At 45.6% G+C, this 16,216-nt stretch overlaps 2 protein-coding genes across 2 annotated transcripts; both read right to left on the reverse strand.

The window, feature by feature from the left end:
* Window positions 1–6,264: 6,264 nt before the first annotated feature.
* On the reverse strand, window positions 6,265–7,371 carry LOC143016174 (forkhead box protein D1-like). Its single transcript, XM_076170366.1, has one exon. It carries the CDS (start codon window positions 7,286–7,288, stop codon window positions 6,356–6,358), a length of 933 nt encoding a protein of 310 aa, XP_076026481.1. The 5' UTR covers window positions 7,289–7,371; the 3' UTR covers window positions 6,265–6,355.
* Window positions 7,372–14,278: 6,907 nt separating this feature from the next.
* Window positions 14,279–15,865, reverse strand: fdx2 (ferredoxin 2). Its single transcript, XM_076170226.1, has 5 exons — window positions 15,671–15,865; window positions 15,327–15,378; window positions 14,999–15,105; window positions 14,827–14,914; window positions 14,279–14,721 (listed from the first exon to the last, which is right to left on the reverse strand). The coding sequence occupies exons 1-5, from the start codon at window positions 15,855–15,857 to the stop codon at window positions 14,565–14,567; spliced, it is 591 nt and encodes a 196-aa protein (XP_076026341.1). The 5' UTR covers window positions 15,858–15,865; the 3' UTR covers window positions 14,279–14,564.
* Between the last annotated feature and the right edge of the window lie 351 nt (window positions 15,866–16,216).

Consider the following 16,216-nt stretch of genomic DNA (forward strand, 5'->3'; position numbering starts at 1 on the left):
GGGAGCAAAGGGTCGACTCATGTCAGAGCTAAAGCCTCCATCGTGGGCTCATGGGCTTTTTTTCATCTGTCATTTTCCCTCCATTCCACCTCATGAATCGTTATTGCGGCTAACGTCAACAAATACTGCGCATTCTTACACACACTAATGCCTGACAGACACTCACACACACACTCAAACACACACACGCACGCACACACACGTCGTTCCTGTCCGGTCCTCTAACAAACCAGCAGCGGATTCAAAGTTACATGCATCAATGTGAGGTGAGCTGTCCTTCAGCACACACACACACACACACACACACACACACACACACACACACACACACACACACACACACACACACACACACACACACACACACACACACCCCAGCTGGCTGTCTGAAATGAAACAGACTCCCCCACATCGTTATCCCGTCCCATTTATCCTCTCTCATTCAAAAAGCAGGAAAAGTTGCATTTGTATGTTTGGTGACTGTGCAGCAGATCTGGCAGCCACATGTTGGGACACATTCAGCTTTAATGTCTTTCAACTCGTGCGGCGTCCTTTTGTTTGGTGAAAGGCTTGGTTCCTCTGCACATGTGCATCTCTTCAGTTTCCTCTTCCTCCTTGTTATTTGAAGTGGATCCTTGCATGGTGCGGTTCTGGTTCTGGCTCAGACGACCCTCGCTCGTGTTCGTCTCTAACAGGTTGTCAGTAAGTGAGAAAGGCGGCTTGGATTTCTGGCTCCGACGTAAATCTCATAAACTTTAGTGGGATCAAGCCGTACGCCAGGGTGAGGGAAAGGTCAGCGCAGAGGTCATACCAACAGCACTCAGTGATGAGGGAGGAGGACGTCACAAGGCGGGACGTGATCGGGCTCCGTGTGCCGTGATGTGGCGTGATCCTGTGACGCCACATGGAGTGTGTGCTGTGTCATGACTTGGCCTCAGGTGACGTGATGTAACGTGACTCAAAAAGAACTCAAGAACTTGTTTACTTCTGACTCAATCCATGAACATTGGCATCAAAAACATTATTTATCTTCTTTATTGTATTATAGAATAAACTGATGAGGGTTGTTGTTGGTTTGATGGATACGGTTGTCGGGAGACACAGGGACCAGGACAGACGCTCCGGGTGGGTCTTCCGCCTTCAAACCGTCCCATTAAATAAGGCAGCTGTTGTGACACAGTGTCGCAATCCCATAAATTGGTAATGGAGCCTTGGATTCATTATCGATAACAGAGCAAACAGAGAATACACACGGATAAAGAGAGAGAAGTGAAGCGTCTCATAGAGGAGCACAGTGAGGAGGGCGAGCGAGGGGAGGGAGGGGGGGGGGGGGGTTACGAGAGCCGAGAGTCGACCGGGGTGGTCTTTGGCTGCGTGCGGAGGTTTGTCAGTAACACACAACACAACAGAAAACATCCCAGCTATCCCCACACCTCCTCCTCCTCCTCGTCTTCCTCACGTCCCCCAAACTGCTGTGGAGCCCTCAAGCGGCTGACTTCCTTCACCTCATCACTAACTTTGATCAGTGTGTTCTGCCCACAAGAGGACAGTGGTGGTGGTGTTGGTGGTTTGGCAATAGTTTGGTTCCAATCCAAAACTTTAAAAAGAGTCTTTTATAGCTTTGTTTTGCTGAGTCAGACCTCTTAATTCTGCTTCGTTTAAATGTAATGGCGACTGTTGATGCGTTCATCTATGCCAACAGATGAACAGGAAATAAGCTTAGAATACTCCAAAACGATCAAACCGGCTCCTTTAACGGTACGAGCCCCCCTCTCTCGTAACCCACGCGTGGGTCTCCAGCACCTGTCGGCACGCCGTCTTTTTATTGGCGCTGCAGGCAGACGTGGTCGTGGAGCAGCGGGGAAGAGAGGTTTAGGAGGGAAATGGGGAGGAGGAGAGGAAAGGAGGATATTTGTGATGTTTATGGGCTGCAGGGTGGCACACACACACACACACACACACGCACGCACGCACAGACACACACGGAGGCCCTCAGTCACACCTCATCCTACCTGGAGATGCGGGATCCTGGGTGGCGTTCAAATCAGTGATGTGGATGTGAACCAAATGTATAATTTGGAGTGAAAATGTAGTTTTATATCCATGACATCATCATATCATATACATTTCTGGACTATGCAGCGGCGTGTTTCTGGCTCACCGGCCATCAGCCATAATCACACACACCTGTTGATCGTTACACACCTGCAGGCTATTATCACATCAATCACACCTGCCATATAAAACCGTCCACAGATCAACCAGAACTTCACGTTTAGGCCTTTTTCAGCCCTTATGAGGAAAGGAATCTATTCTTATCCTGCAGTGTTTGACTCTAAGTTCACTACAGATTCTTATACACAATATAACAAAATGTACTGTGTGAAGTGACAAAGATGCTTTGACGTCTCTACCTCACTACCTGCCTCTTCCTCACTTCTGCACACAGATGAAGACCTGAAACAGTGATGTATAACCGCCGAGTCCTCTGAAGTTTACTTTGTTGTTGTTGTTGTTGTGAAGCCTCATCCTGCCACCTCACGTATACTTTTGAGGCTTTATAGTAACGCTTATTTTGATTTCTGTGTAGCGGCTGGAACTCGGTGGTTAACACAGAAAAGGTATTATTATTATTCAGTCGGAGCCAGGATGGCCGACCCTGAGCATGATGTCATTGAGGCGGTAGCAAGTACTTCTCCTAGACCGCACGTGTGAAAGTAGCTTGAGAGAGTTTGAGGCGTGTGCTTGTTAAAGCCATTTGAGACGACGCTGTTGTTGTCATAAACACAAACTTGTCTTAATTCTATTTACTTAAAAAGGAGAGAAAGACAATGATTCATATTCAGAGTTGTCTGAGAGTTGTCTTCATCATAAGCGCAGTCAAGTGTTGATTTGCTGAGAGGAGCGATCAGAATCTGATTTCACATAATGGCGCCCAAGTGACTTTAGCTTCCCTTAAGCCAAAGCACCTCCATGTAAATGTCTGTCAGCTCTGATTTGCTTTTTATTCGCCGTGTGCCAAGCTCCAAAAATATGCCCCGCCTCCTCACTTAAAAGGAAAAATTTACGCATTCAACAAATGTTGGCAATTACTGCTGTGAACGACGCCACCTGTTTCCAATGTGAGCAACAACGGGCGACTCACCCAGCTGGCTTTTGTAGCAGGAAAGATGTCGCTCATTAACACCACGTCACTAATTTGTTAAACATAAACTAGTCTCACAGTTTCCTATAACGTTCACGCTGGGCGGCGAAGGTCAAAAACGCCAGATATCTAATGGAATCATCAAACTATTGGAATTCTTAATGATGAGTGTTCGGAGACATTTTCCAACCTGTAGAACTCTCACTCTCACATTTGTCATCACATGGTTGAGCATTGGAAGGATTTTGTGTTGATATCAATACATGAAGTCCATTTTGATTCAACCTGGGGTTATGGTGGGATGACGCTCTGTTTTCAGACTTAATCCGAGCAAGAAGAGCTTCAAGCAGACATATAAATACAATACATTAAAGGTAAATAGAGGAGGTGTTGAAGCTATTGATCATATTGACAGAGAAACCTCATTCTAAGGGTCCCAGATGTAGATGTCTTCTCTCTTATTGGCGCTCCTGGGACCCCACACACGTCTGAACACGGTCTGTTATGTTGAGTTCAGCATGAAGGATTTAACCAAAAAAGATAAATCCAAACCAAATGTCTCCATCAAAGTGTTGGACTGGGCCTTTGGAGGCAGCAGCAGTTTTGTGTTCGCCCTGCGTCCACTTTCCCTGACCGGTTTGTGTGTGTGTGTGGACTAAGAAGTTACACTTTCTGTGAGATGTGTGGTGAGGACGCTGTGCAGTATTAAACGCAGAGCCACACACACGCAGGGCAGTGTTGTGTCAGTTAAAGTTGTGATGACATCATGTCTCTGGCTCTTGCCTTGTTTGGAGGCTAAACATAGCAGGCTGACGACGGCACTGTTTCTGCAATCTTCTCTTTATCCTCTTTTGTTGTGGTTCCATCTCCAGATCTGATTTTAAGCAGAAACATGCGTCCCTCTCAACATTTCCACACCTCTGAAGAAAGCTGAGAATATATTCTGTTTTTTGTTTTTTATCGCCGCTATCTGGACAATGTTGCCAAGCGTGACCTCTATCCATCTTTCTCTGAACACGGACATTAGAACAACTTTGAGGTAGTTTCATTTTGGAGACTTAAGCCATAATTGATTTTTTTCCCTTTTTTTTGGACTTCTTTATTCCTTTGTCTCAAATTCAGAATCAGACTTTACATTCACAAAATACAAAGCACAAGAATTCTGAATTGCTCCTCTTAATTTAAGAAGTGTTTAATAAGGATGAAGATGTAACCTCTCCTCTTCCCCTCAGGCCCAGGTCTCTTTTTGAGTTTAGTTTAGGTTGAAAATGACGCTTGCAAACAGATTTACTTGCTCCGTCGCCTTCAAATGTCCTGAACATTCAACTTTCAATTGAGTTTTCACCGGCTGCGACTGATTGCTGGCTGCGAGCGTCTGCTGTGTGTTATAACTTACATGCTCTGTTAGTTTTAGTAAGCGACACTGTAATTATGCTCTAAATTATACCACACCAGATGGGACTCGAACCACACAATTCCTGATTTAGGATGCGAGTACACACACACACACACACACACACACACACACACACACACACACACACACACACACACACACACACACACACACACACACACACACACACACACACACACACACACAGTCGCAACAACTCACCTCACAGAGTGTGTAGGTATGTACAGGAATTATTGTAGAGGAATTATTAATTAATACACTCTTTATATTTTGTAGTGCAGATGTAGAACAGCCATAAGTGATCATTGGCTGAAACAACTGAAAGGAATGAGGAGGGAAATCTGTTCCCTGCACACACACATCGCCTCACTCAGAGGAATTATTTTACTATTTTCAAATTTTAACATATTTGGTGTAAATGATTAGATGCAATTCTGATGTGCAGTTTTCACATAAAGCATCATTATTCCTACTTTTCATCTATTGTGCTGTAAACATGGCATCTCAGGGAAAGTGGCACATGGCATAAAAACACTTAGTTTAACTTCTAACTACTAAATTTAAACAATTAATAAGATTGAATCATGTCAAGATAATTTCACAAAAGTCAGAATTAATTTTGGTATTTCAAAAGTCTGGACCATGGAAGAAATGTGGGAATCCTGCAAAACAAGCCAAACATCACCCTTAAACCCTCAATTTTACGCTGTTAAAACACAAAGGATCTTTAATTTCTGTGTGTTTCTCAATTTATCCTAACGTAAAACAACATTGTGGTGGTAAATGTAGTCTAATGTTCACATCTAGATCACAGTTAGTCCATCACCTGGTTGAGCTTGGAATACATTTAACGGAAATATTTAAGATTCTTTTACGCCATTTGGCACTGTGTTCATATATTTAGCACTTTAACTGGATGTCCCTAAATACACACTGCGCTTACTTGTAGCCTCCATAAAATAATAAGAACCAACAGCAGAAAGTCGCCTCCATCACATCAAACATGAGCAGATGTGTTTTCCACTGACAGTGAACAGACACACACACACATAGATCATTACAGCAACGCTCATATGCAACTTATTTAGGCTGCAGAAGAGTGTGTTACAATACGAAGCCCTGACTGAAGCAGGCCTCCTTTCACACACACACACACACACACACACACACGGACAATCGATAATTGAATGATTGAGAGTGATATGTGCACATGTGGTCCGTCCTGTTTATATCTCCTCTACAAACGCGATTAATCACCGCTTGACATCCAGCACAAAATAAAATAAACTCAACCATGTCGTCACATCTGGACAATTTCCTTTTGTCATTTGAAACCCGGACAACATGTCTTTTTGTCTTTACAAGCCAATGGACCCGTTTGTGAACAGATGAATTTGGATTTGTGGAGTAACTTATGGTGTTAGACAAAGACAGACTTCCCATTTAAATGTTCACTGTCAAAATAAAACCGCGTTAATGATAATAATAATAATAATTATTATTATAAATTAATATATTTAATATTTAATTAATATATTTAAGTAAAAACTGTAAATAAAAATGAACTGAAAAACTGTAAAACAAAAGTCAAATGGCATTTCAGTATATTAATAAACACCGGAAATAAATCAAATCTCTTTATTCAAAATAGTTTTTAAATGTGCAAATACAAAATATAATGAAAAACCTTGACAAAGCGGATGTTGCTAATGCGGCACATCGTTATAAACAGCAGCCTACTTTTTAATTAAAGAGATGTAAGTCAGTAAAAGTGGAGGCGAAGTGACCCTGAATCACATTAGATGCGACGGCACTTGAATGATCCCGGCGGGGAAAGTGGGCACATGTGTCCCGGGGTATCTGGGAATCATCCCGTGAAGCGACACCGGAGGTATGAACCCGGCGGGGGCCAAAGCTGAGATCGCGGCGCAGCGTCCCGGGTCGAAACGCTCCGCGGAGAGAGTCTGACAGGGGAGGGGGGACTTGTGACACACCGTCCGGGAGAGCAGCGAGGACAGCGCGGGTAAGATGCTCCTCACGGGCGGCATGCTGGGATACGAACCCAACCGGCCTCCCAAAGCCACGTCATGGAACAGGTCGGGCCCCCGCAGGCAGGGAGCGACTCGGTGCCCGCCCAGCAGGACGGGACACGCCGGCAGCAGGCTCCGCTCCTGCGCCGCGGCGTCCTTCGCTGCTGCCAGGTAGAAGTGCTGCCTCTTGAAGCGTTTCCTCCGCCGAAGGAAACTCCCGTTCTCAAACATATCAGCCGACATGGGGTCCAGGGTCCAGTAGTTGCCCTTCCCGGGGTTCCCAGGCTCCCGGGCCATCTTAACAAAGCAGTCGTTTAGTGACAAGTTGTGGCGGATTGAGTTCTGCCATGCGGGGAACTTTTCCCGGTAATAGTTGAAGCGCTGGCTGATGAAGTCACAGATCTCGCTGAGGGTGAGTCGCTTCTTGGGGCTCTGAAGGATCGCCATGGTGATGAGAGCGATATAAGAGTACGGAGGCTTCACCGAGGCGGTTCTCCTGTCCGCTCCGTCCCGGGCTGCAGAGTCTCCGTCCTCCGGGACGTCCGGAGGGAAGGACGCGGCGCTTTGCTCCACGCCGGCGCGGTCCTGGTCCTGATCCTGGTCCTGATCCGACATGGGCCAGCTCGCGTCTCTGTCATCGCTTCTTACTTCCACGTCGATGTCCGTCTCCTCTGTGACTTTCCGGTCCAAGGTCATGGCTCTCGCCGGGTCCGACGGCACCTGCGCCCCCCGGGCCAGGTGAGCGCCTCTCTGGGACGGAACAGGCGCAGATCCCTTCTCCCTCCTTCTCATTCACTAAAGAAGGAAACACATCTGACTGCATCTTTGACTTTTAGCCTCCCTCTCTGCTGCTCCTCCTCCTCCTCCTCCTCCTCACCCAAACAACAACACACACCAGACCCTGAAGCATGAAGCACCTCACTGAATCTTAAACATTTGCAAGTCACAATGAACTAAACCTGATCACTGATAGTTCTACAGATCTATAAGCATATTGACTTTTTATCTGGATTGTGCACCAACAAGAACTCCAGACTTCAACTCCAATCTACATTTAGATGCTTTTCAAATGTAATTATTTACATTTTATTGGACTTATAGCTTATCGGCTCAATAATAGAGCCAAAGGATATTTATGAAGTTTGCCTTTTGATGTTATAGCAGGTATAAGACTTTAAACCTCTGTGGATGAAACACAGCTTGAAGCCAAAAAAAACAAACCACACACACACACACTGGAGCAAACACTTGGTGAGCTTATCCCATCTTTTATGTTCTTGGCTTACACGGTGCTCATTTCCTTTCCTTCGTTGCGCCTTCATGCCGGATGGTTTGGCACATGGCGAGGGAGGCAACCTTCTCTCCCTCTCTCCCTCTCTCTCTTTCCCTGGCTGTTTCAAATCAGAGGAAGACGTAATCCGTTTTTTGAAATAATAGCTGCACTGTATCAATCTGTGCAGGCCACCCACTTGGCAGCCGGGCCTGTGCTGTGGGAAGCCTCGTTAATGATCCCACTCCTCCTTTCTCCTTTCATTGCGCTCTTCATTTGTACCTCTCTGGAACTATTAGGCCAGATTTTTATTATCATTGCATCCTTGTGTTTTTTAAGTTAGGGGACTTGGATCAAGCAAAGGCCCCAACTTATGTGTTTGTGTGCAAGTGCAAATCCCCCACCGTTTCCTCTCCAGTTTAATATTTCAGCGGATTTAAAAAGACCCAGGAAACTAAATGAAAGTAGTTTTTTTTTTTTTTTTTAAAGGATTTAATACAGACAAATGCTCATGCAGGCTCACACAAAATTCTCTTTTTCACAGAATGGTAAGTTAATTAAACAACAATGTAATACAGTCCCGTAAACATCAACAACAACAACAACAACAACCCAAAGAAACACGAGAAAAAAGTATAAATACCAAATAACACACAACAAAAACACGTCATTGAATTGAACTTGTGCGACGACTTAACATGTGTCTGAAACAACTAGTGGGCAGACTCGATGCCAAGGTCGAGGAAATTGTCTCGGCGTTGACACGGGCGAACACAACACGGAGCTCAGGTTGCAGCGTTTGGTCCTGCCTAGAAATAGCTTCCATGGCAGCCATCTGGCACCGCGGGTCGTTACGCACAACCAACACTCCAGCTATTTAGAGGAAAAAAACGCTAAGAGTTATGATAAAACTTTCCAATGAATATTTTATTCTTTTTTTTAGTTTTAAAGCAGCTCTGCATTATCCCGTTGATTTGGCCTGAACACAGACTCCCTGCTCTCCTGCGTGTACAAAGATACAGAAAGGCAAAACAGAACAAACCAACATGCAAACAAAACTTAATAAATTTATAAAAAGTATTTCAAAGTTTATGTCACCCACCAACTGTTGACTTCTGTGTAAAAGAGGTCACATACAGGTTAGCAAGGGGTGTCACATTTAAGGCGGAGGGAAAGAAACACGGTCACGGGCTAAAAGTGCCTGAGGTAGACTGACATGCAGAACTGCAGGAAGGGAATCAAACATCGGGTATCGTAAGACCAAACGTGCTGCGATTGAGACTCACGCCATCTTTTGAAATGTGGAAGACTTCAGAGTCATTGCGCGCGCGTGTGTGTGTGTGTGTGTGTGGTTAGCTGGGTCTCACGCAGAATGACTGGACGTTCCCGAGGTGGTGTGTTTTCGCTGAGCTGAGCTCGGCCTCACAAACTTTCCACACTTGAGGCAGGAGGAGTTGGAGTTGCCGTCTTTCCTCGGGATGTGCCAACAGTTGACACAGCGCACTCTGTACTTCTTATACCTACACAAGTCAACACAAATAACAGGATTAAACTCGCATATCTAAACAATTCCTCAATTTGGCTTTAAATATCCTTTAAGAATTCAAAGTGAGAGCTCAGCGTCCATCTCTATATGAGTCACCTTATTCCACAGGCATTGCATAGCGGGGTTCCGTCCTCTGCATCTCTCCACATGGGGGTCTTCCTGGTGCTGCATGACGCACACACTTTGCTCTCTGGTGAACAGAAATGACATACAGCAACATTTCATCATTGCTCCAGTAAGTTTGAGTTGAACATTGTGAAAATCAGCTGGTTTCTATCCAATTCAGAGAAGTACTTGTAAGTAAATGGCGTATATTCATGAAAATGGACAAGTTGATGACCTGCATCTAAGGTAAAAGAGTCGTCAATGGCAGAAACAAACAGGCTGAATGAGTCCGTTCGTCTAAAAGGAATGTCTTCATTTGTAGAGCAGCACGTCTGTGAAGGACTGAGGACTTTGTGACGCTGTGGTTTTAAAATAACACGTATAAAACTTTGCATGTCGTTTCTCCTTCTTCTTTTCTGTTGCACGGACTTAAAGGAGCCGTTTTGACCCATTATGGGCTTAGGATTGTTTACACAGCAGTTTCCCTAAATGCCTCCTTTATAATCACTCATCAAATGTGTTCCACCTGTCCTCAGAGGCCCACATGTGTTAGTGTCTTGGTGCCTCCTAGTGGAGAAACGAGGCACTTTGAATAACTTGCGTCCAGACTACGCCACTGTGAAAGGGTATTTTTGTAAGTTGGAGCATTTTGTGGAGATATTTGGCGTGACTCACTGGGAGTGTTGGGAGCCGGATCGACGTCCTCATCCGAGCTGCTGATTTTAAGGGAATTCTGGGACGCCCTTGTCCTCACCCTGGGCTTTCTGACACTCCTGTGGAGCTCTTTGCTGCGGAGGAGACACAAGCGCAGACACGTTATTTGTACCAACTTAAGTTTCATTCTAGTAACGCCTGTTTTGTTAAATTGCATGGATGTATATTTATCTTGGTTTGGCATTTTTAGTGTTTCAATCTTCAATATGTTCCTAAGATAAATGTCCTGAATCATCAGAGTGTAAACATGTGATCAGGTTTGCCCCCCAGCTGATCTGTCACTACCTGTACTTGCATGTTACGAGGAGTCGACACTGTTCCCTGCTGTCGTCCAACTCTGTGTCCATACGAAACGTCACGCCCTGGAAGTTTGGATCCTGGACGTCAGCGCTCCGGCTGGGGTGAGCCTGTTTCCTGGGAGTCTTCGTTCTCCAGGAGCACGGCTCAGGGTTTGGTAGGGCAGGGGTCAGGGTTTCCTCATTACAGTTCCCGGAGCTCAGCTGCGGGGCTGCACGTCTGCATTCTGATGTCGCTGTTGTGGTTCTGTCTTCTTTTGTGGCGAGCGAGGGCGAGTCAGGTTGTGAAGGAGGCGGGGAGGAGCTCTGAGGTGGCAGCCAGGTGTCACTTCGGGGCTCTTCCATGAAAGTCAGGTTTGCGTTGAGGTCGAGCATCAGCCCCGCTTTTGATCCTGCAGCACCTCTGTCTGAATCTAAAGTCATTCTGTGTTCTGGTGACCCAAAGGTGTTCATCAGTGCAGTGGAGACATTTTCAAAGCGAGGCACGGTGAGGCCTTCCTGTTCCGTATGGACACACTCCTCCTCACACTCTAGTCCTTTTATTATAATCAACCTCACCATCTTTTTATCTCTGGCTGCATCTGCTGCTGCATTTTGTTCCACACACTCCAGTCTAACGGTTGGTGTTTTCTCAGTAGATTGCTGCTGAACGCTGCTCTCCACACAGCAATGCAGTCGGCCACCATTGGACCCATCGCTGTCATGCCACCTCCACTCGCCCCTCGTGTTCTTCATCACGCTGACGCAGGCGGGCATCTCTGGTTGGTCATATTTGACCAGAAGATGTTCTGGTGTGTGTTTGAGAGTTACGCAATCATCTCCAACATTACCAACTGCTGAAGTAGAAGGTTTGGCTGTTAGACAGAAACATTTTGTAGCTGATGCTGAGCTTGGGTGTGACTCGTCTCCTCGGTGGAGAAGCCTCTCACAGTGCTGGTTGATCAGGCTCAGTGCTTTCCAGTGGCTCTCACATTCAGGTTTGGACTCCAAAGAGTCACCATTGTTGCTGTGACTTTCCACTTTATCTTTCTTCTCTTGGTTATGAAGCGACATGTGAGGAGTGTGCCGGCAACATTTAGAGGCAGGAGATGAGCCAGCATCCACTACCTCTCTTTTAGCCCTGAAAGGAGCCTGTCTGATGGTCTCATGACCCTTCATGGAGGGTTGATTAGAGACCTGGGAACGGCTTTGGGCAGAGGATGTTAGTTTGGAAACTTCTTGCGAAATGTAAAACAGCCCAGATTGGGAGGCATGTAGTTCTGCTGCGCTCTTGTTCAGAGCGAAGAAGGCGGCCTGTGTTTCTGGTCCTGAGCTCATGTTGTGGCAGCGTCTGCATCACAACACAGACAAACAATTCAGGCTGTGTTAAAAACAGAAATAGCAAATAAGCTAGTGCAGCTGTATTTACACTTTATTATTGTCTACAATGACAAATAAGTTTCTTTACCATATCTAAACCTTAACAGTGTAACTGGGCCTTAATCACATGTTAAGACAAAAGAACCCACCACTGTACATCTTTGTTATTCACAAACCAGAGAAGGTCGAGGTGTCGTTTATTCTTTAAATATAAATTTGATGTGAAATATGAAAATATTTAGCTCATATTATAGAACTCACCCACAGAAACACAGGAAACAGCTTCAGCCTTTGATGTTCTCAAGTCGAGACATTTAAGCTGAAGTACGCTCGAGACGCTTTGAAGCTGCCGAGTCGCGAGCGCAGAAACGGCAGCGCGCGCTACCCCCAAAAAAGAGGGGTACACACACACACACACACACACACACACTAGATACACGTGCACGGTGACGTAATTGGTCGTAGATATGAGGCCGGTGAATCTGTTGTGTCCCATAGAAATCTGCTTGATGTGGCGATGACGGATTTATGATGAAGATAAGTTCGTCACGTAAAGCGAAGATATGTCATCACAATCACATATCCCCATATCCCTTCGGTTCTCACCTGATGAACACAAACGTGACCCCCGGCTTCACTGATCCTCGCCTCCGCCTGTCATGGCCTCGGCTCGCGGCGTCATCAAGCTCCGGATCAGCAAACACACCACAAGATCCTTACTTTCATTGTAATCAAAGTGTAGGTGATAAATCTCTCTCACCTCGATCCGGCCTTCAGATCGATCGATTAAAGATCACCAAAGTATGACGATTTGTACGTGGAGCACCAAACCGGAACTGGCGCCTCGACCGGGGGGGTTGACATTTTGGAACCGGGCCGGGCCACTTCACGCGGGTGTTAGCGGTTTGCTAGATTAGCCCCGATATAAAAGTGTCTACTGGCCTCGGGTCGAGTTTCTCCGGCTTCGCTGGCAAAGCAGGTGATGTTTAGATGTCAAGGTGTGTGTTGGCGAGGTAAACGTCGTGATTTAACCGCTTTAAGCTATCTGTGTGTCCCCCCCGAAGACGCGTTCAATGTCCTCATCTGATTTACACGTCTGACTCCTTCAAGTACATTTCCTACTGCAACCTCACCTGGTAAAGATTTTCAAAGTTTTACATTTTTGTCAATTTTCCCTGCAATTTAAGTGAATGAATCAATATTCCAACTTATATCTGATTGATTTCCAAAAGTCCAACGTTTACTTGATTCAAATTGTATAAATTGGCTGTTTGCTTGGTGTAAAAACATTAAAACACATTTGAGTTCAAATCGGCACATGCGTTGTTTTGAGGGGGAGGGGCCGTGTGACTTCTCTCAACTTTATTGCACAGCTTTAAATATTTGCCAAGACATATGAAACACAATACAGTTACATTTGTGCGTATGTTGGGACAAGTACAGTAGAGTTAAAGGCTGAGGACAGGTGCAGTAAACATATTCCATAAAAACATGTACACACACTTTGATCCGAACCAAGGCACACCTGAACCAGAGCCACTAATGAGTCATTAGTCCCCTAACGCCTGTGAGTGACAGGGTCTGGGGATGTTCACATGAAAATGCTTTGAAAGTAACAAAGATCAAATGTAAAGCGACATTTAAACCAAAACAATACTGCTGAGGGGCCACAGGTGTTTGTAGGTCAGTGAATTCTACATCCTGTACCTGGGGAGTCAGGGTGCTGTATACCTGCCATCTCTGAGCATCACTGACACCTGGTTAGATAAAGGTCTGATTCTGTCTGGTCTTTATTTAAATCAGGTGTGTGTGTGTGGAGCAGAGATTGCACGTATGCGGTGTGTCCCATAGAAACAGGATGTGCTGCGATCCAGAAAATCCAGAGCTGAAAGTGGAGGTGCTGCTACAGGCTTCTACTAGTGTTACATTAATCTACTGTGGAAAGCAAGTTTAGTTAGTTTCAATTTAATATCTAAACATGCTCTACAATGTGTTTAATATCCTAAATTCAGTTTTCCATGCACATGTTTGTTTACATTTGGCGCTGTGGTTTGTGGAATGCTTGGAAGTCGAAGTCGTATCGTCCAATTAAGGAATTTTGACTTTGAATGGAGCGCAGCATGTGACCCTGAGCTGTGTTCCTCCCCCACCAGTGCAACATGGGTGTGACTGATCCAGAAACGATCAAGTTCAAAACAAAAGAGTACATGAGTTCAGGCTACTCGACCACAAACTAGGCAGATAAAAGCGAATCTTAGGCATAAGATATGAAAATGTAAATAAGACAGACACGAAAGAGAACGTGTTTGTGTGATACTTTGTGCGTATGTGAGCTGTAACACGGAATGTTCCATTCAACGGCCCAAGATGCACTTTGTTAAACGTCCGCGTGACGCAAACCTTTGTTTTAACAAAGAGCAGCTTGTGAGTGTGAATGGCGTCAAACTAAAACAGTTTAACCATCACAGTTGATTGGAATTAACCATTAATTTCACCTTCAGTGAGAACATCGGACCAACAGTGATTGTGCATGCGGACATACACGTTGGGATGTCTGTCGACTAGGCATCTCTGGGCGCTGCAGACGACCGTCCCCAACATTGCCTCGTCCCCCTCCTCAACCAGCACACGTGGCGTCTCATAAGTTGCGATGCTCTCGTCGTTCTCCATCTGCCACGGTCATCAGTGAGGTTTGGGTACATGGCCGTCCACGTAGAAGTTCCTGGTGGCCATGGGCAGGGTCATCTCTAGGCCCTCCAGCTCACGGGTCAGGATGATCTGGCATCCCAGCCGAGAGTTCGTCTGAAGCATCGCCGCCATGTCCAGCATGTCGTCCTCCCTGGGATACAGAGGCGTCTTGTTACAGTAAACCAGCTCTCATTCGTTACACACACTCACTCACATACACACACTATGTATATGTACTTGTAGGCATCAGCTGTACCTTTCTTTAGGTTCTGGCAGCTTGTTGAGATGCTCCTCATCCACGTAGACGTGACACGTTGAGCAGGCCAGCGACGCCTCACAGGCTCCTGAGCAGAGGAGATGCAAACATGTTGAGCAATCGCACTTTTAAACTGAGTGAAGCTTCGACAGACAGATACGTAAATACTCACCCTCGAGTTCGATTCCGTGCTTTTGAGCCAAGTACATTGCGTTATCGCCCACTTTGGCTCTAACAGGTATCCTCTTGCCAGAGCGGTCGATGTACACCACGTTGACCCTGTAGAGCAAACCAGGAGAATGGCTTTTACTAGGGTTTCCATGGTGATCATACATTTATATCACAGCTGCTTCTGCTCCATGTGTAGACTTGATTACATGTCAGAATCCAACATTGCTTTGCATCGATCAGATTATTGGAAACCATCTAAACATTATCGATTGCGTAAGAGCTGTTATTGTGACCATTTTCACAATAAGCCCAACCGGTGTTACACTCACACGTCCTCTGGGTCCTCTGCATTGTTGTGCTCCCCCGCGTTATGATATACACCTTTAATGAACAAACAGTAAACAAACATCAGTACGAGCACTGCGAAAAAAACGGGTTTGTAAAAACATTTCTTACATACATAACACTGACACAATGTCAAGGTTGTTGCACAACGATGGAACTTATACAACTGTTACAAAACGCAACTTTAACTCTTTGCAAATCGGGAAATTCTGATTAGGAGAGCAGATTGTTTCTACTTTACAGCTTTAATAAACTTTATAAGACTCAATGTAAACAAGTAAAACACAGAATGGGTGAGCTAAAGGTGATAAGAAGCTGCTCTACTCACTTATGCTCGTCCGTAAATGTCGCTTCAGCGTTCGAAACTGATCGAGCGAACTTCCTCTCAGAGAAGCAGCGACGCCGCTCAAACAGCCGTTGCGCCCGTACAGCGGACACCTGCTGCAGTCCGGTAAAACCCGAGAAACCCTCAAAGTCAGACCCACGCTCGATCGGACCGCAGCCGAGGCCGCCATGATGGTGTTTTTGTCACACGGTGCGAGCTGGCCAATAAGAACAGGGCGCCGGTCTGGAGGAGGAGGGAAGGGGGAGGTGGCAGAGACGTTTGTAATGCGCAGTTGGAGCAGCAGAGGGCGCTCATGTCTCACTGCACAGAGAATCGCATACGGAGGCTGTAGTTTATTATGTACACATTTATATTTGTTCACGTTATATTTGAATGGATTCGGTGGTATAATTTTTTTACGTTGTATTCCATCATATATGTCTGAATATCTATGAAGAGTAAAAACTGCAAAGAGAGGACAACACACAAAGAGGCTCTGCCTAATTCATGTAGTGGAAAAAATGGCATATAAAGAAAATGGACAATTAC

Source organism: Genypterus blacodes, unplaced genomic scaffold, assembly GCF_046128005.1.
Source record: "Genypterus blacodes isolate CSIRO-AG114 ecotype Tasmania unplaced genomic scaffold, CSIRO-AGI_Gbla_v1 ptg000216l_1, whole genome shotgun sequence".
NCBI lineage: Eukaryota > Metazoa > Chordata > Actinopteri > Ophidiiformes > Ophidiidae > Genypterus > Genypterus blacodes.